Raw genomic sequence first — 20,605 nt, forward strand, 5'->3', positions numbered from 1 at the left:
TCTATCTTATAAGTGACTAAAAAATATTGATTTGTTTACTAAATACGGTTTACGATTTTTAAAAATCGGGTTACAAAATCTGGTCAATTTCAGCTCAGAATCAAGTTGGTTAAACATCATTATTAATTGACTAGTAATATGATTTTTCACGTTAGATTTTGGTCAGGACATTCATTAGATACCAAGAGTTAAAAATTTCATTTTTAAAAAATATTAAAATTACCATAATTTGTCATATACTATATCCTGAGCTAATGTAAATTTATAAATCTTTTTGGCTGCGATAAACATTTTTCAATTTTTTGGTTTATTAGAAAGTAGGTTTATCGGATATTTACAATAAGATACAAAGTTGTTATTATATTTTTTACTCTATATTAGTATATTTATTATAAGAAAGATTTTATATTTGTATCTAAAACAATAAAAAGATGATTTTATGAAAATTTTAGTCCATTTTGATCATGGTTAGGATGAGCTGGATCATTTTTGATGTAACTTTTTAATACATTATTAGAAGTTCTCTAACCGAATCTGAAGTCAGAATTTCAAATTTTGCAAATAAATGCTACAGACAGACACAGACACAGACACAGACACAGACACAGACACAGACACAGACACAGACACAGACACAGACACAGACACAGACAGACTCAAAAAGTATAGATTTCAGAAAACAAAACTTCAAGTTTTTTTTGATCAAAACTTCAATTTTTTTTTTGAAAATGAATTTAAAATATATATATATAAAGAATGTTTTTTTAGATATGTTATAAATTATAATGTAATGTATATCTTGTCATTTAAAAAATATTTAATATTATCAAAATGTTGAAAATTATTGTCTATTTATTTATAATTACACTAAAAGTTTATTGTAATCAAAATGAAAATTATTTTAATAATTTAAACGAATTTGAAGAAAACATTTTTAACTCATTGAATAAATTAAATTATAAATTGAGTGAATTAGAGATAACAATCAAATCTGATGATGAAAATGGCAAACAATTGAATCACAAAATGATTGATGAATTTCAAGATCATGTCATCAAAGTTTCAGATGTAGTCGACGTTCATTCGGTATTAAATATGTATTAATTTTGTATATATTTGTAATGATTTTATTGTAAATTTATTTAGCTATTAACTGTTCCGCGAAAAGCTAGACCCGCGCCGCTGTCGTGTATGGCTTGCAATACATTTGTAGGGATCGTAAAGTCTTTATGGATACCAATTGATTTTATGGCAAATTTAATGATCAAAATATGTTCATCAAAGTACAACACTGTTGTATGCAATGGGATAATCAACTTAATCAAAGTGATTAAACATTAGTAATGATATATAATGAATAAACAGTATAATTAATGAAACTATTTTATAGGAACCTATTGATGAAATCAGACATAAATCTCGAGTATCACCGAAGGAAATCTGTGCCATAGTATTGGGCGACCAATGTTTGGGTGGAGAACTGTCGGACAATGTTTACTGGAAATTGAATGTCACTGAAAAACGCAAGAAATTAAAAATTACTGACAATAGGTCTAAGAAGAAGACATTATACAGGATATTGCATATAACAGATATACATCTCGACACTTATTATGTGCCATTGACTCCCGATTGTGGTACACCCTATTGTTGTCGAAAATATAATATTAGTAATAGAGTCGGTAATGAAAGCGTAGACTTGAAAGAAATTGCTGGTCATTGGGGATCATACTATTGCGATCCGCCATTGAATTTGATGGACAATCTGTTTAAGAGTATTGATTGGCAGTCATTTGATTGGATCTATTGGACGGGAGATGTGACACCACATGACATTTGGGCCGATAATAAAAACGAAACGATTGGAAACTCGCGAATCATTACAGACTATCTGAAAAAGTTTACCAATAAGACAGTTATCGGCGCTTTTGGTAATCATATATCACTACCCGTCGGAACGTATGAACAGTTTTATAATAATTATTAATCAATTCATAAAATACAATATAACTTATAAATGATTTATATATATATATAATAGTTTTTCACCGCAAGATATAACTGGAAAGTTATCCACAAGATATCTCTACGAAGAAACTGCCAAAGAATGGTCACAATGGTTGCCAACTAAGGCTTTGCCAACATTTCTTAAGTAAGCAGTGTTTTAAAGATATAATTTACAATTAATAATAATAATAAATTTATTTACTTAAAGCTATTTAATAGATAACAAATTTATATTTTTGATTTTTTAAAACTAATTACCGGTATTTTTAATGTTTACACGACTTATATTTATAGCGGTGGTTACTATTCATTAACTATTAGACCCGGATTTAAGATAATAGTTGTGAACACCAATTATTGCTCCCGATTTAACTTATGGACATACTATGAACCAATAGATTTGGGTAATCAACTCAAATGGTTAATGAATGAGTTAGAATTGGCCGAAAATGCCGGTGAAAAAGTCCATATTGTTGGACATATACCACCAGATAATGAGGAGTGCACTCAGGGATGGCTTTATAATTATATGGCAATTGTTGAGAGATTTAGCGACACAATTGTCGGTCAATTCTATGGCCACACACATGTCGATGAGTTTCGGACATATTATTCAAACAATGATAGTAAGAAAGTTATTGGATTTGCAGTTATATCTCCCAGTGTTGCACCTTATGATCAAAAAATGAAGCTTAATCCGGCTTATCGTATAATAAAGTGTAATCAAAACGGTATTTAATTATAAAAAAAAGTTGAATAAGTTTTCTTTCAATAGTTTAATTTTTTGTTGTTGTTTTGTTTACAGGTGTTATACAAGACATGGAAACTTACTCTACAGATCTGGGACGAGCCAATAGTGAACCTAAGCGGACACCCGACTGGCCATTTGAATACTCGATGGCTAAAGACTACTCAATGGGTTTTACAAACAATGATTTTGATCGACTCGTTTATAAAATTAAACGTAACGACAAATATTTACAATTATATTACGCCAGATATACCCGATTCCCAGTAAATGCCAATCAGTTTTGCAATAATGATTGTAAAAACAAACTGATCGGCAATATTATAGCCACTAATGCTTTTGAATCGGATCCTAAACCTCTAAGTTTTGGATAATTAAAACTCTTTTGTTTTTAAAAATCTATTTCCTGTATTTATAATTTCATATAATTATTAGGATTTATTTCTAATTTACAGATATTTGAGTTTAATTTTAATTTATTAATAATTATTATATTAGATTTATAGATAACTAATTGAATACTGTAGATTTCTATAATAATTTTTATGAATTATTTATAACCATTATAATAATAATATTTTTGTTATTATTGGAAATTATTATTTTTTTTATTAAAAAAGATTAATAATAACAATATGTGGAAAATAGTTGTTTATATGTTTGCTGTTAATTATTTAAGTGTTAATAGTCTACAATATAAAAACTTTTCAAATAATTTTATTGAAAAGTTTGAAATCGTTGTTATTAATAAAAATGAAATAAAATCAATTGAATCATTATTTAAATTAAATGATAAATTAACTGATTTGAATAAATTGTTTAAATTATTTGTCAATAATGACAATAAATTAGATCCCAAAGTAGGTCACGAAAAACTCACGAAAATGATTTCACATCATATTTTCAAAGTCTTGGATTTGGTTGACATTCAAACAGTAATTTTTTTTAATGATTTAAAAAAACTTTTTATTAAATATTGAATTATTTATTACTAAATTTTAAAAAGATATTAAATGGCGCTCAAAAAGGTGTGTCCACATCGGTTAGCTGTAAGGCCTGTACGACATTAATCGGTGTTATATTTAGCAAATGGATACCCATAACAATTATTGCAAACATTATCACACAGATATGCACTTTGATTTACGCTAAATATGTTTGTGAGGGTTATCTTAATCTTTTTAAGGTAACTAATAATAATAAGTCAAACATATAAATAATACTACATTAGAAGTTATATACAATAATGATATTTAAAAATTAATTACTTTATAGGCACCATTAGATGAGGTTCGGCATAAAACTCGACTAACAGCCTCAGAAATATGTGCCATATTATTGGGCAATCAGTGTTTAGCTGGAGAAGCGTCAAACAATGTGTACTGGAAATTGGATTTCATTAAAAACAATAAAAAATCTACAAATTCTGTGGACAAGAAAAAGATTGCGATTTTAAATAAAAATACAAAGAATACTAAAAATACTAATAATAGTAAAACTGTATACAGAATATTACATCTAACAGATATACATCTCGATACTGATTATGTGCCACTAACTGATCCAAATTGTGGTGCACCCTATTGTTGTCGACATAATAATAATAATAAAGTTGAAAACCAAAGTCAAGTTAATGACAAATATGCCGGTCTCTGGGGATCATACCATTGTGATGGACCCAAAAAGTTAATGGATAATCTGTTTGCTAGTATAGACTGGCAGTCAATCGATTGGATCTATTGGACGGGAGATGTGACGCCACACAACACATGGGAAGACACCAGAGATGGGACAATAAGAAACTCACAAATAATCATTGATTATTTGAAAATGTTTACAAATAAAACAGTTATCAGTGTCTTTGGAAATCATATATCGGTTCCCGTCGGGACGTATGGCTTATATACTAAAAATAAAAACGTTTTTCATATATTAAATAATTGTTATATTTTTATTGAATGAAATAGTTTTTCCCCTAAAAAAATAACTGGAAAATTGTCGACCACTTATCTCTACGAAGAAATGACAAAACAATGGTCTCAATGGTTGCCAACTGAAGCGTTGTCAACATTTCTCATGTAATCAACGTTTTCGTAAATATATTATTAGATTATATTTATTTACTTATACTATTTAAATATTTTTTATTAAGTATTTTATTTATTATAAATTTTATATACATTTAAGTGGTGGTTACTATACAATGATCATTAAACCCGGATTTAAGATAATTGTTTTAAACACTAATTATTGTTCCCGACTAAACATATGGACATACTATGATCCCATAGATCCTGATAATCAACTAAATTGGTTGTATAATGAGCTTGAATTAGCCGAAACTGCCGGTCAATTAGTCCACATTGTGGGACACATTCCTCCCGACAATCGTGAGTGCACTCAGTCCTGGCTTTACAACTATATGGCAATTGTCGAGAGATTTAGCGATACAATTGTCGGTCAATTCTTTGGTCACACACATTACGATGAGTTTCGGATCTACTATTCAAACAATGACTGCAATAAAGTTATTGGATTTGCTATATTGAGTCCAAGTGTTACATCATTTGATGCTTTATTAAATCTTAATCCGGCTTATCGTATAATAAAGTGTTATGAAAACGGTATTTAATGAATATATTAATATCTATTGTATTTTAAATATATATATTAAATTGGTTACAAAATATTGCAGGTGTTATACAAGACATTGATACTTATGCTATGGATCTGAGACGTGCCAATAGTGAACCCGATCGGACACCCGACTGGCCATTTGAGTACTCGATGGCAAATGACTACTCAATGAGATTTACAAATCGTGACTTTGATCGACACATTGAAAATATAAAACGAGACAACTATTATCTGCAACTATTTTACTCAAGATATACCCGATTTTCAATCAATGAAAACCAGTATTGCAATACTGATTGTAAAACTAAAATAATATCCGATATTATGACATGTAATGCTTTCACAAATTATCCAAAACCAATTACAAGTGTCGGATAATTTTGAATTATTTATTTATTTATATATATTATATAAATTATATTATATATAACTATTATTTCAACAATTATTATAAAAATTATTTAAATAAAGAATAAAATTATCATTTTTATAGTTAATTATGTATTAATCTATATGAAATAATTGCATAATTATGAATCAAACATTTCTTATATTTACCTTTTATTATAAAATATTAATATAATTGTTTAATTTAACAATTTAATCTAATTTATAAATAATTTTTTATCAATGTCTTATAAAAATAATAATCTAAAAATAATAATATAAAAATAATTATGGACAATTATGTTCATTACTATAATTAACTTTAAATATTATTTTATTATATTTATAAAAATCACATGAGTCTATTGATTTATAGATTATTTAATTAATTATAAAGTTTTAAACAATAAATTATGCTTTTTGTTCAATCATTTCAAGGACTAATTTAATGATCGACTAAAAGGTTTTCAAATATATTTTCAAAAAAAACTTGAAAAGTTTTGTTTACTGAAATCTATAATGGCTTTTTGTGTCTGTCTGTCTGTAGCATTTCATTTTGCGAATTTTGAAATTCTGACTTCAGATTCGCTTAGAGGACTAATAATAATGTATTGAAAAGTTGCATCAAAATTTCGATATCTCTTCGGTAACATAGAGAAAATGGCGGCCAAAGTAAAGAAAATTTTAAGAAAATTTTTGTTAAGTATAGATTTGAATAAAGCATCAAAAACAAGCATAAAAATATGCATTAAAATTTTGATATCTCTTCGGGAACATAAAGAAAATGGCGGCCAAAGTAAAAAAAATTAGGTAAAAATTTTAACGTTTAGAATTGTAAAGAGCATCAAAAATATGATATAATATATCAACATAATTTTTTTTAAAATGGCGGCAAAAGTATAAGAAAATTTTAGAAATTTTTTTAATTATAGATTTGAATAAAGCATCAAAAACAAGAATAAAAAATATGCATTAAAATTTTGATATTACGGGAACAAAGAATAAGTATAAGCGGCAAAAGTATAATTATAGATGATTATTTTGTTATACTAAATCATTTGATAACACACATGAGTAGTTGTTTATTTTGTCATACCGAGTAATTTGATGCCCCACATGACTATAGTTAAGTTTATTTTGTGATACCGAGTCAATTGATACTCTACATGACTAAAGTTGTGTTTATTTTATAATATTGAGTCATTTGATAACTTGCATGACTAAAATTGAGAATATTTTGTCATACTGAATCATTTGATACCATACATGATAATATTTATATTATGTATATTTAACCAATTTTTAAATTTTTATGTTACTTTATAGCCGCTATAATTATACAAACTAATGGTTTTCAATGCTATTCAAGTTTTTTTTCTGAAAATGCTTTCTAGCATTCTTAACTGGTTTAAAATAAAATTAATTAAATATAATTTTACACATTTAAGTGAGAGAGAGGGTGAGTGAATGAGACACCCAAATATTGATGATTAACATAATTGAAGGACAACCAGGGGTTCAAGTTTATAAAACTAATGACTTAAAAAAACAATATAACAAAATTATAGCATAATCATCAAGGTTGAATATGAATTTTAATAAATAATAAAAATACATAATATGAATTAATGACATAGATGAAATATATTTATTGTTGTCATTTTTTACAATAAAAATGTTACATGAATTATTTTATTAAACAAATTTAGGTTATATTTATATTTATTTATTTTGTTTGTTTATTGAAATCCTTTAAACTGTTATTTATTATATTAGACATTATACTACTGTACAATTTAAAACATTGGTTTTGAAGTTTCAGGGATTATTAGTAGTATTATATGTATATTAATATGTCCCGATATATACAAGTATTAATATAATACAGCTATAATTACTTAGTAGACATACTGTATAATAAATCATATGTTAACATTAATTACAAAATATTGTATAATAGTTTTTTTGTGTACAATTAAGTAGTTATATTATGTTAATTTTGTAATTGATTTTTGTTTTTGTTAAGAAAAAATGATGAGATATTGCTTTTGTAATAATATGAAAATATTATGTCATTTCTAGCATTGAAAACTTTATGTAATTAATTTTAATATCAATTTAACACAAAAACAACTAAAAATTTACTTAAAAAAACAAAAACTTGTATATATATATAAATTCTAAAATAAATACTGTATATTAATATAAATATTTTAATCATATTAATTGTAACAATCGTGACACTATAGCACATTTTGCTCCATAAACATTAGACATATATAATTTTTTTATTTATATAAATGACCTGGATATATTTTATCACAAACATTTTATTATTAAAGTATAATATTTTTGTCATTTAAATTTTTAAAAAATTTATAATTTTAAAAAATTTATAATTTTCACAAAATTTTCTAATGAAATATTCAAAATTAGCAATATTTATAGTAGTTTTAATTCATTATTTTTATTTAATAAAATGTCTAAATAATGGTAAACTCGATGCGGAAGTTGTAATGAAAAATTTATTTCAAAAATTTCAAAATGAAAGTAATAAAAATGAAACCGAGTTAAAGGCTATTAACAAGTTTCAAGAAATTTTTGCTGATTTCAAACATTTTGAACATCAATTGACTAAAAAATTTGGCATTAATTATTTGAACACTAATAATAATAATAATAATAATAATAATAATAATAATAATAATAATAATAATAATAATAATAATAATAATAATACTGATAATAAACTATTAATAGTTGACGAAACTATTTGTAATTTTGTTACTAAAAGTGTGACCAAAATTTTGAATATTGTCGACCCAACGACAGTTAGTTTTATTTATTTTTTTCTATAGTTAGTACATATATGTATATTAGAGTTATACTAATGATAAGTAGACTTATTTTACAATTATATTTTATTTGGATAAATAACTAATCATTAATTTATTTATAGTTATTTTATTCAGTAAAAGAGGGTCTGTCCAGTACTCTGACATGCCTGGCATGCAATGCATTGGTGGACATCATATTTAACAGATGGCTTTCCGCCGATTTATTATCAGTGGCTTTCATTAACATCTGTTCTGGACTAAGATTGACCACATATGAAGTCTGTGAGGGATATATCAGTTTATTTAAGGTGTGTTTGAATTTTTAATAAAAATAATTAGTAATGAAAAAATGTATAAAAAATCTGAAAATTTATGTTAGAGTCAAGTAGATTATATAAGAGGTAACACCAATTTGGATACAACTGAAATATGTGGTCTACTAATGGGTGATCAGTGTTATAGCGGTACATCCAATAACTTGTATTGGAAACTAGATATACCACAAAATCGTCAATCAGATTATGATACAACTTCAAGAAAACGTGTCGTCAAAAATAAAAAAAATTACAAAATATTGCATTTAACTGATATACACCTGGATTTAGAGTATATACCATTCAAGGGAAGCCATTGCGGAACACCCTATTGCTGTCGGAAATCCACATATAATGGTGTTTCTGTGCCCAACGCAAGTGTAAACTATTGGGGTTCATATCCATGCGATACACCCCTGCAAACACTAGACAATACATTCAGACATATTGATTGGTCATCCATTGACTGGACCTATTGGACGGGAGACGTAACACCACACGACACGTGGCGCGACTCTAAACAAATATCACTGAAAACAACCGAAATCATTGTCGGTTACTTCAAGGCGTTCAGCAAAAACAAATTGGTTGTGCCGGCCATCGGAAATCATGTAACCATTCCTGTAGGCAGGTATTAGGGGAATGTCATACTAGAAATGATTATTTCTAACTCTTGGTTATTATAGTTTTCCTCCGCCAACTCTACAAAATAATTTGTCGATTTCATGGCTTTATGACAATCTGGTTAATCATTGGTCTCAATGGTTGCCAAAGGAATCTCTGCAAACGTTTCAATAGTTAGTGATTTTATAAATCATATATATATTAATAATAAAATTTTAATTTTTTTATATTAATAATATACTGGACAGCGCCGGATATTATTCATTAAAACTAAGACCGGGATTTAAGATAATAGTTGTCAACACTAATTATTGCGCCCGACTTAACATATGGACATATTATCGATCGATAGATCCGGCAGATCAACTAAAATGGTTGATATATGAGTTGGAATTGGCTGAAAAAGCTGACGAATCGGTTCATATTGTCGGACATATACCGACCGACAATCGTGAGTGCACTCAGTCCTGGCTTTACAACTATATGGCAATAGTCGAGAGATTTAGCGATACAATTGTCGGCCAATTTTTTGGTCACACACATTACGATGAGTTTCGGATACTATATTCAGTTAATAATTATTCAAAACCAATTGGATTAGAGATAATCAGTCCGAGTTTGACCACTTATGCCGAGTCTAATCCGGCCTATAGGATCATCAGCTGCAAAAGCAATGGTCAGTAACTTTTATTTCAATTTATAATAATATTTAATTTTAATTTTTAAATTTCTTGTAAATTAATTATGTTAACAGTTTTTGTTTAACTTATTAATATAAGTGTATATATTGTTTTATATATTTTCTAAACATTTATCAAACAATTGTTTTTAAAATTTTATTGACTTAGTTTACCTAAAAAATAAGTAATTTATTGTTATAATAAATGTTATAAAACATTGAATACTTGTTATAATAATGATTAATTACTTTATAATAATGATTAATTACTATTTTTTTATCATAATTACAAAATAAATAAGTTATTGTTTTACTTTATTATGTCATTAAATGATAGGTCAGATCACAGATATGGAGACGTATGCGTTTGATTTGATTGACGCCAATGAAGACAACCGGTCGACACCAAACTGGTATTACGAGTATTCAATGGCTAAGTCGTACTCATTGTCGGCATTCAATGCCCAAGAGTTTGATGATCTGATCCGTACCGTTGCCACTGACAACAACTACTTGCAAATGTATCACTCGCACAGTCACCGGTACAGTACGTTTGCAGCCAACAGTTGCGATGACGGGTGTCGACAGAGGATAATGTCGGAAACAATGATCGGTAATCCATATAATCAAAAGTTAAAACCGATTCTTGAAACTGTTGTCCAAAATCAAAGAATAATCTATAATTTTACAAAATATTTACCGGAATCTTGATATCTCTTAATAATTGTCATCAACTTTGATGTCAAACCATTTTTTAAAAACACATTTATTGTATTCAAATAACAAATCAAAAATAAAATGTTTTTTAAGCTTTTAGTTTAATACATGGTTTGTGTAATTGTGTAACACTTAAATAGGAAATCAATTCTTGTGGTAAATTGTTATAAATTTGTTGCAGTGTTTTAACACAATTATTTCGCAGCAAACACTGTCGGCTCAGTTGTTTCAAAGTAAAAGTGCCGATAAATGACTTGAATTGATAGAGATTGAGCGGATCGGCACCCGATTCAAGCAGTTTTAATATTATTTGTCGTTTGATTTTCTCGCAAACATTAAACTCATTGAAAACACAGAACAGTGGCGTCCGATTCAATCGGTCTCTAGCATTGGGATCACACCCACTGTCCAACAGTAGGTCAATCAATACTAACATAACCGGTGCGGTAAACCCGATGTTTACCACAGCGTAATGAAGTGCTGTTTTGCCAAATTTGTTTTGTTTATTCAATATATTGATATTTTGAGACTTTAGTATTAAAAAATCAGTGTATTATTATAAGATATATCCAATATATACTATTAATAGTTGTAAAATAATTGCTTACCTTACAGTAATAAAGCAATAGTTTTAATATAACAATTAAACAGTGATTATTGACACCAAAATCAGGATATGGCTTATTGTTAATTGTTATCAAATGAGGTGATGTCGGCTGAAATAATATATGCAATGGTGTGTTGCCATTGATATCAACTACATTGATGTTCACCTCTAATATATATATATAGTATAAATATGAATCATATTTGCAAAAATACAAATAAATTATAATTATATAATCATAAATAACAAAAAAAACAACTGACCATATTTAATAAGCAAAACTATTAAATCAATATCTTTCGTGTAGACAGCCTTATGAATGGCAGTCCATCCGTATTGATTAATAACTTCATTGATATCAATGAGACTATTGACTAACAGATAATTGATAACATCGTAGGCCTGACCATCGATACAGTGGCTTATAACTAATGATGACTTATATGCCATAGATTCAGGCCATACCTGTTTGTGCAAATATAAAATATGTGTGTGTTTTATGTTGATTAATTATAATTTAAATTGATTATTATTAATCTATAAATGTTGATTATGTCTATTAATATTACATTTCCTAAATGGTTATCCTTAATGTATGATTTTATGTTGTGCTAAATTTTGTTAAACTAATTTATCAAACGTTTACTATATTATTAAATTATAATTAGTATATTATATTTTATAAAAAACTAAAATTTTGTTATTTTTTATTATTATTACAAATTAATTGCAAGTGTTTATATAAAATTTATATCATATTAAATATTTAGGTTAAAATTATAATACATGATTTTTATAAATTAATATTATATATAATAAATAATTTTGCATGAATTTAATACTACATTATATAAAAGTATAAATGTTATTTTTTAGCAAAGTTTCATAAGCTAAAATAAACAAAATAAAATTAAGAAATTAATAGTTTATGCAAAATTTTTATAAAATTAAAATAATTAATATTTAAATTAATAAATCCTTCAAAATTTTGTATAATAAACATATTTTATGCAAAAAATAATATCTTAAAAATATATTTGTAATAAAAATATAAATTAATTATTTATACATAATTTTCCTTTTAATAAACAGAGTTTATAAATAATAAAAAATTATCTTTAATAAAAAAAGTTTTTAAAAATATTGATAGTCAATTGATAGAAATATAGTAAATTATAAAACAATATAATTATATATATATATATTAATCCATAATTGTTAATAATGCAAATATTATATAGCAATGTAATAAGATAAAAATTATTTTTGTTTTACTAAAAGTTAAAATATTTATAAATAACTTAAAAAACTTTTTCAAACCTGAATGAGACGTTTGATATCATTATAATTTTTGGATTCAATAGCTTTAAATAAATCTTTTAATATATTGTCATTTTGTATTAAATATATCCTTAAATCGCAAAACATTGATATGATGTCTATTTTACAAATAAACAGTTTCTTGAGCTTGTAATAGGATTTCATTTGATATTATTGTTTGTAAATCACAAAAAACACTGAAATCATATAATATTAAATATAATCATTAATATTACAAAATGTCAAATAAACTTTTAATATAAAATAATTACATTAATAAACTAATGCATAATCACTGACAATATAATCACAGTATAAACACTTAGAATTATAAACACATTTAAATGAAATTAATTGTGAATTAACTGTTAAAATCAAGTTATTTTTTATATTGATTTGAAACCGAAAGCCATATACCATGTGATCAGATATATTCAACAACAACTACAACAACAACAGCATTATAATCAAAAACAATAACAAAATAAAAGATAACTAATAAAAAAAACTTAAGTCCCGTAACCTGTTTAGCGTTTGCCAACAAAATTTGCTCTCAATTAGTACCTAAACACACATTTTTAAAAATAAATTAAATATCATTGAATTTAATAATTAAGAAAACAAATAACAAAACAAAAATAAAAAAAAGTGAAAGTAAAATTATAAACCAAACAAAAAAATATATCACTTCAAAGTTCACATGAAATTATATACATAAAACATTTGACCGAAATTGTCGACAAATAATATAGTATTATCTTATTTTATAATTTCATTATTTTACCAATAAATTTTGTAAACACAATAAGTATTTATAATAATAATATTACATATAATTTAACTTTATTAATTATATATACAGTATATATATATTTAGTGATAAAAAATAATTAATTTAAAATTAGTTAACAATACTAATAATAGGATATATTGCAGGTTTCTTGTCAGTTAATTCTGAGTTACCATTTGTATACTAAATAACTATCCCTTTGACACATAAAAATAGCTTTTGTGATAAAAACAAAACAATATTTTTACTTTTATCACTATTAACGTTGAGATACAATATAAATTAGCGTAAAAATTGCATATAATAATGAATCAAGAATTTTTAAAAATAATAATAATAATAAAGTCCTTCAAAAAATAAATAGGGAAAAGACACACAAAATATTATAGTTATACTCAATGTTATATAAAAAGGGAGACACGTTTCGCAAGTTTTTATTATTATTATTATTGTTATTATTGTATAATTGTATTCATTCATTGCTTTACAGTAAAAATTAAAAAAAAAATCTATTGATTGCCAACTATTTATAAAGTGATAATAATTAGTATTTTGTTTTTAAATATAATTGAAACTTAAAATAGTAATCCATTACTAATTAGTAATATAATCTAGGTAATAATCAGTAAAGAAAAAATATGGTAATAAAATCGATTTATCATTAGTTTATTTAAAAATAAACTATTAATTATATTTTTTCAAGTAGTAATAGTAACTAAATCACATAAAAACATTTATTAATTTGAAAGTTGATATTAAAAATAAAAAATATAATTTAATAATATAAATAATATTATCATAATTTAAATTAAAAACATCAAAATTTGCTAATTTCCTTAATTTTTATACAAAACAAACACTTTTACTGATAAAATATTTTTTATAATGAGTTATATTTTAATAAATATTAGTTTTTACATAATTTTTCTTTTATAATTTATTAACTTTAACTGTTTACATTGCATGATTTAAGTCAATTAATCCACAAAAAAGGTTTTATGCAAAACACATATAAATATAAAGTTTATGGTATTTAAAAAAAAAACAAGAAAAACTAAAATAAAAGATTTATTTTATGTTTGCTTTAAACTTTTCAATCAAAATTACAACTAAATGTTATGTTTAATAAAATTTGTATATTAAGTTCAGATATTCATAAATGGATATAAAAGTTTAAGTATTAAAAACCACTTAAAAACAACAATTGAAAGTATTATAAAATACTTTATTTTGTTAAATGTCAATCAATTTGTACAAATTATTAAATACCATAATCAATAATTATGGTATTTGTGTTATATAACATAAGATTACATATAACATATAAATTACATATCATATCAACATTATCTTTATTTATTGTAATTGAAATATAATTTATAAAAATCTAATCTAAAAACTAAAAGTCTAAATATGTTAATAATATATTATATTAACTAAATTTTTTTATATAATAATGTCTACCGATTGATTAGCTATTGATTCATCAATGACATAATATTTTAATTAAAAATGATAAAGGTCAAATCATAAAACGCTATGTAGTAATTAATTGTAAGTTTTATAATCTTGAAATATATTCAAACTTTTTTAATTTTATTAAACTCAAATCAATAATTTATCTTTTGTTAACATTGAGAGTTGTTTATTGAAATAGTTAATGACTGATCATCAAAAGGATTTTTAATATAAAAGACAAAAAAAGTTAGAATTTTAATTTAAAAAAAAAAGATTTTACAATTTTAAATGATCTTTCACAGCAATTAAATAGTAAAAGTAGATAAATTAAAATAAAAGTCACAATAAGTTTATGTTAAATAAAACAATATATTTTTTTAAATATTATTTTATAGTATAAAATATAGGTTAAGATTTTATAATTTTATAAGTTATGACAAATTTTATGATTGATTTGCTAATTCATTGTAATGTTTTAATATACAACATATAAAAATTGATATACAATACAAAATAAATTAAAATTTATTATATTACTGCTTTGTATACTTATTTGTTAGACTTAATTATGAATTATAATTTTATTTCATAAAAAATAATAATTTATATATCTTTAAGCATATTTGTAGAAAATTATAGCATTTTATTACCATGTCATATAACATTTTTTTAATTGTAATTGTAAATATAAAATATTTAAAAAATAAATTATTTATAAAATTTAAACAATTTAATATTCAATTTTACTATATTGTATTACTCAGTACTACTAAATAAAAAAAGATAACATAACTCAATATTAAATTATATTATGAGTAAGTTAAACAATTGATAATTAATTTGTGTATATTTTTAGTATAGAATTAGTGACAAATAAAATGTCATAATATAAGTACAAACTGTTCAAAAATATTAGTCTCAAAAAATAATAATTAGAATAAAAAAATATATGTAACTATTAATCAATTTATTAGTATGACATAGTAAATAATGTATAATTTAAATAAAGTCACTACAAAATAATTAGTAATGTTATCATATAATCCCAGATGAGTAGTACAATATTTTTTATATTATAATTTATATATATATCTTAAAACATTATTGATATTTATTATAAAAATATATATTTAATGATATTTGAATGTTTAGTGATTTATATATATATACGGTATATAGTATATACTGTATATATTATGTAATATATATAAATGTTTTTTGTGGAAGTCGTCTAATAACATAAAAATCACTGGTTTATGGATATGTGGTTTGTTTTACCCAATAAAATGATTGTCACGTTTTTCAATGTATTGTTTGTTACATAAAAAATTATATACATATTTATATTCTGCAGATTATATAACGAGTGCCATAATTAGTATCACTAGTGTCTACTGTCACGTAATATTTCCATTTGGCATATGTTTACATTATGATTACAATATATATTAGTAGTAATCATAATATTATTATTATTACCAAAAGTTTTAATGAACTTATTTAAAGAGTCCGATGAACTAAATTAACTTTACATTTGTTATAAATTTTAATATATTTGCAAAAAAATATTGTTTCAATCTTTTTTCTATTGTTTGTTTACTTCGATAATAATTTTTATTTAATATAATAATTTTATATTTCAAGTATTTCTATAATTATGTATTTCTATAATTTTGAAAATATTTTATTAAAAATGTTTTACATACAGTGTTGGTGAATATTTTTGTTGAAGTACTATACTATATATACAGTACTTTTTATTAAAATTAAGGGTAAAGTATCCAAAAATTAATAAATATTAAAATAGTAACTAAAAATTAAAAGTTCTAACATAAATCAGATTTTAAAACATAAATAATAATAATTACTATTATAAAAATGTTTATAAAATAAGTAGTTATAAAATTAATTCATTTATAAATCTAATACAAAATAAATTACAATATTTTTTTGTTACAATAGAGTGTATAAAATTCAAAGATTATTTTGTATAGTACTGTATATACTAAACTGACAAGTTATCAAAATTTTTTGAATTATAGTGAAAAATGCGTGATTTAAAATATAAAAAACTAATTTATTTATTATTAAAATAAAAATAAATTATAAAACAAATTATTAACAACTATTTGTTTAATAACTTTATTTTATATTTTATAATTATATATATATATTAAAAATGTCCATTTTATACAAATATAAAATTGTTATTATCAAAGTTTTACTGTATAGTATTATAATTATTAAAAAGAAAACATTTCTATTAACAAACATTATTACTAGAAATTTTTAGTAAATTTACAGTATTTTTAAAATTTCAATAAAAGTATAAAAATAATTTTTATTAATTAGTTTACATAAAAGTAAGTAATTTATGTTTTATTATTATTATATATAATATATTTATTAATTTATTTAAAAAGGTAAAAATAAATAATCTTTACACTAAATCTTGAATTATAATTAAATAATATAATTAAATAAAAATAATATATATATATAATGAATATATTACATATATTAAATATAAGATTATTTATTTTATAATACAATATTATTATTATTACTATAAAATACTGTATACACACACACTTTACAAACAAAAAAAACATAAGCCGTTTGTATAAATGAAAGGTCCGATCAATTTGTTTATACATCCAATCGATTGTACCTAAAATTACATCTTTTAGATAGTCTTATGGGGAAAAAGTCTTGTTTTTTCTATAATCAATAACAAAGTTGAAGGCATAACCTCAATGTCTTTGATGGTAATGATGATGTTGATGTATTCACACACTTATTTACCCACTAAACTCAATCATATACTCACCCACTCACCCGCATAATGTGTGTGTATGTATGTATGTATGTATATACAGTATAAAGTATAGCCAACACACTATAGAGTCTATAGCTAAATATACAGTGAAAATACTACTATTAATCCAATAATAAAATTACCGAAAGCTGTGATTGTGTTTAACATAACAACAAAATATATTTATAATATAATATAAGCGAATAAAAACATTATTTTCAGTGTTCATTGATTTGTATAACACTTTCTATTTATTTTTCACTATTTTTTCTATATTTATAAACATATTTTTCTATTTTCTACTATATTTTTAAAAATATAAACACGACATTTAATATATTTTATTATATTTGATTTACAAATCACGTTAGCATTTAATGCAGTTTTATTATTTTATCATTACATAACATTGAATGAAAAAATACATTACATAGTAATGCAATACTAAATTTCATAAGGTATTAAGTAAATAATAATTTTTGTTTTGATTATTTATTATATTATAATAATCAGTTTGTCAAATGAATGAAAAAATAAAAATTAATAAACACTAAAAACATTTTTGTCATTCACTTACAATTTATTATACAAAAAAAAACATTATTATTCAACATATAGTTCAGTATAATAACAGTATTGTATTACATATAATGTTTGTTTTTTGTATGTATTAATATATTAAAATTATATATTTATTGTAACAAATAATATTTGCTTACAAATCATTTAATCAAATAATATTTATTATGATTATTACTTTAGCCACAATAGTTATTAAATTATTTTAATCAATAAAATATGATAAATTATATATTGTTTATTATATACTACCGATATATACAATATATAAAAACTATACTGTAATTAATAAACAAATTATTACCATTTAATTTTTATAAAAATGTTTATTTCTTGTATAACTACACATTATATAAAAACCTAAATATACAGTATCTACATATTAAATCATAGATTACATTTTAAAAAATTATTAACATTATCTATAATATAAATATTTCTAATTATTAGATTTTGCTGATTAATAATGAGAGTCAACGATATTTTGTAAAAATTCTTTTACATTATTATTATTATGATTTTATGGGTTTTTTATTAGTTTTATTCTGTAATAGAAATACTGTGTAATAAAATTCTTAAATAATTGTAATATTATTTTACTAATGAATGCATTGGTGTTCAGGTATTGTCGCAAACTATTCCAACTATTAAGTACTTATAATAAAATATTACTATAATATAAATATCATTGTTATATATCCATATATATGATAATTTGCAATATAAGCTGTTTCTAATAATGTAAATGACATTTTGTTCATTAATGAGAAAATAAATGCCATTTTAATGACTGCACCTAAAAAAATATAAATTATATAAACAAATGACCGACAATTGTGTGTATTTTATACACAAAAAAAATATACAGTACTTATTATCATAGATTAATGTATGAATTAACATTTATTAAGCCTGAAATTATCAATCAAATGTAAATATCTTTTTTCTATTGCTTTAAAATAAAATAATTTATTATTAACTTTGACATCAATATTTGTAAGTTAATTTATATACCTTTTTACAATAATTTTGCTTTTTTCATTACTATAATAATATTCTAATAATAGTATATAATTTTACAATTCAATAATAAAGATTTAAAATTATTTAAATTTAACAGATGCTTTGTTAATAATAACATTAGATTAAAAACCTAATTTTAAGATATTAAATTTGTGTAATATTAGATTTTTATAATTTTAGTAAATTTTATAAACATTTTTAAACATGTCGTGACTATAATTTTGTTTTGTATGCATTGATAAATGATTTATGTATTTTAAAAATAAGTTATACATACATTATATTTAGCTATTTTTGTTAAATTTAATTCTTATATTGTTAACAAATATTTAAATCTTAAATTAATAATAATAATACATTTCTATACTAAATAATTTATGTACAAAAAACATTTAGAAATTATATATCATAATAAGTAACATCAAGCTAATACTTAAACTAAAATTATGTTAAATTTAAACTTAATTAAATATGCTAATGTTTTTCAAAACAATTTGCATATTACGGAACTAAATATCAAAAATTAAAAAAATCTATTTCCCAGGACACCATATCTATAGAAGAAAAAATTTATAAATAATTATAAATAACTTTATTAAATACACTAATAATTATATGATTTCTCAAAATAATGAAAAATATAAATAAAAATCAAATTAAATAAATTTCATGTACTTTTTGAAGCTCATGTATTTACTGTATTATTAACAGTGATATCACGTTAACTTATTATACATGTTTGCTTGATAAATGTTGTACATTTTTATCAATATAATTTTTAATATGACTTCAATTAATCATTAATATTTGCATTAAATACTATGACTCCGATATTAAAATTTAACGTTAAAAAATAGTACTAATACTTAATTATTGAGTGAACTCATGTATGGATAAGGCGTTTCATATGACTTTTTCAGTGATGCTTTTGTGCAAATACTTATATATATATAACTTTACATATGTATTGGTATATATTTAGTAATTATCATTGTATTTCATATTAATATAAATGACAATATTATTATTAACATTTCAAAATTACATAATAGGACTATTA

At 22.9% G+C, this 20,605-nt stretch overlaps 4 protein-coding genes across 4 annotated transcripts; 3 read left to right on the plus strand and 1 right to left on the minus strand.

Annotated features, from left to right (window-relative positions):
* The first annotated feature begins 565 nt into the window (after positions 1 to 565).
* LOC128951244 (sphingomyelin phosphodiesterase-like) lies at positions 566 to 3,129 on the plus strand. The gene is made up of 7 exons (XM_054296493.1): positions 566 to 663; positions 969 to 1,086; positions 1,147 to 1,326; positions 1,391 to 1,959; positions 2,042 to 2,152; positions 2,302 to 2,738; positions 2,813 to 3,129. The coding sequence occupies exons 1-7, from the start codon at positions 566 to 568 to the stop codon at positions 3,127 to 3,129; spliced, it is 1,830 nt and encodes a 609-aa protein (XP_054152468.1).
* A 510-nt stretch (positions 3,130 to 3,639) lies between these two features.
* LOC128951246 (sphingomyelin phosphodiesterase-like) lies at positions 3,640 to 5,770 on the plus strand. Its single transcript, XM_054296494.1, has 7 exons — positions 3,640 to 3,690; positions 3,762 to 3,941; positions 4,031 to 4,134; positions 4,264 to 4,647; positions 4,723 to 4,833; positions 4,943 to 5,379; positions 5,451 to 5,770. Exons 1-7 carry the CDS (start codon positions 3,640 to 3,642, stop codon positions 5,768 to 5,770), a joined length of 1,587 nt encoding a protein of 528 aa, XP_054152469.1.
* Positions 5,771 to 8,323: 2,553 nt separating this feature from the next.
* LOC128951247 (sphingomyelin phosphodiesterase-like) lies at positions 8,324 to 10,949 on the plus strand. Its single transcript, XM_054296495.1, has 6 exons — positions 8,324 to 8,329; positions 8,739 to 8,924; positions 8,996 to 9,561; positions 9,617 to 9,727; positions 9,803 to 10,230; positions 10,571 to 10,949. Exons 1-6 carry the CDS (start codon positions 8,324 to 8,326, stop codon positions 10,942 to 10,944), a joined length of 1,671 nt encoding a protein of 556 aa, XP_054152470.1. The 3' UTR covers positions 10,945 to 10,949.
* Positions 10,950 to 11,038: 89 nt separating this feature from the next.
* Positions 11,039 to 12,914, minus strand: LOC128951248 (ankyrin repeat-containing protein kinase A-like). The gene is made up of 4 exons (XM_054296496.1): positions 12,878 to 12,914; positions 11,821 to 12,022; positions 11,559 to 11,725; positions 11,039 to 11,479 (listed from the first exon to the last, which is right to left on the minus strand). Exons 2-4 carry the CDS (start codon positions 12,005 to 12,007, stop codon positions 11,039 to 11,041), a joined length of 795 nt encoding a protein of 264 aa, XP_054152471.1. The 5' UTR covers positions 12,008 to 12,022; positions 12,878 to 12,914.
* Positions 12,915 to 20,605: the final 7,691 nt, after the last annotated feature.

Source organism: Oppia nitens, unplaced genomic scaffold (assembly GCF_028296485.1).
Source record: "Oppia nitens isolate AA-2021 unplaced genomic scaffold, nextdenovo-longstitch-racon4-pilon3 scaffold1_pilon_pilon_pilon, whole genome shotgun sequence".
Classification (NCBI taxonomy): domain Eukaryota; kingdom Metazoa; phylum Arthropoda; class Arachnida; order Sarcoptiformes; family Oppiidae; genus Oppia; species Oppia nitens.

Excerpts from the sequence above, each read along its gene's own strand:
- LOC128951244 (XM_054296493.1), top strand. The coding sequence starts at position 566 with ATGCTACAGACAGACACAGACACAGACACAGACACAGACACAGACACA. Across the intron at positions 1,960-2,041 it reads ATATCACTACCCGTCGGAAC|TTTTTCACCGCAAGATATAA; the intron begins GTATGAACAGTT and ends TATATATAATAG. Across the intron at positions 2,153-2,301 it reads GCTTTGCCAACATTTCTTAA|CGGTGGTTACTATTCATTAA; the intron begins GTAAGCAGTGTT and ends TTATATTTATAG.
- LOC128951246 (XM_054296494.1), top strand. The coding sequence starts at position 3,640 with ATGATTTCACATCATATTTTCAAAGTCTTGGATTTGGTTGACATTCAA. Across the intron at positions 3,691-3,761 it reads ATTTGGTTGACATTCAAACA|ATATTAAATGGCGCTCAAAA; the intron begins GTAATTTTTTTT and ends AATTTTAAAAAG. Across the intron at positions 4,648-4,722 it reads ATATCGGTTCCCGTCGGGAC|TTTTTCCCCTAAAAAAATAA; the intron begins GTATGGCTTATA and ends TGAATGAAATAG.
- LOC128951247 (XM_054296495.1), top strand. Across the intron at positions 9,562-9,616 it reads GTAACCATTCCTGTAGGCAG|TTTTCCTCCGCCAACTCTAC; the intron begins GTATTAGGGGAA and ends TGGTTATTATAG. Across the intron at positions 9,728-9,802 it reads TCTCTGCAAACGTTTCAATA|CGCCGGATATTATTCATTAA; the intron begins GTTAGTGATTTT and ends TATACTGGACAG.
- LOC128951248 (XM_054296496.1), bottom strand. The coding sequence starts at position 12,007 with ATGGCATATAAGTCATCATTAGTTATAAGCCACTGTATCGATGGTCAG. Across the intron at positions 11,726-11,820 it reads AGTTTTGCTTATTAAATATG|AGGTGAACATCAATGTAGTT; the intron begins GTCAGTTGTTTT and ends TATATATATTAG. Across the intron at positions 11,480-11,558 it reads TATTGCTTTATTACTGTAAG|TCTCAAAATATCAATATATT; the intron begins GTAAGCAATTAT and ends TTAATACTAAAG.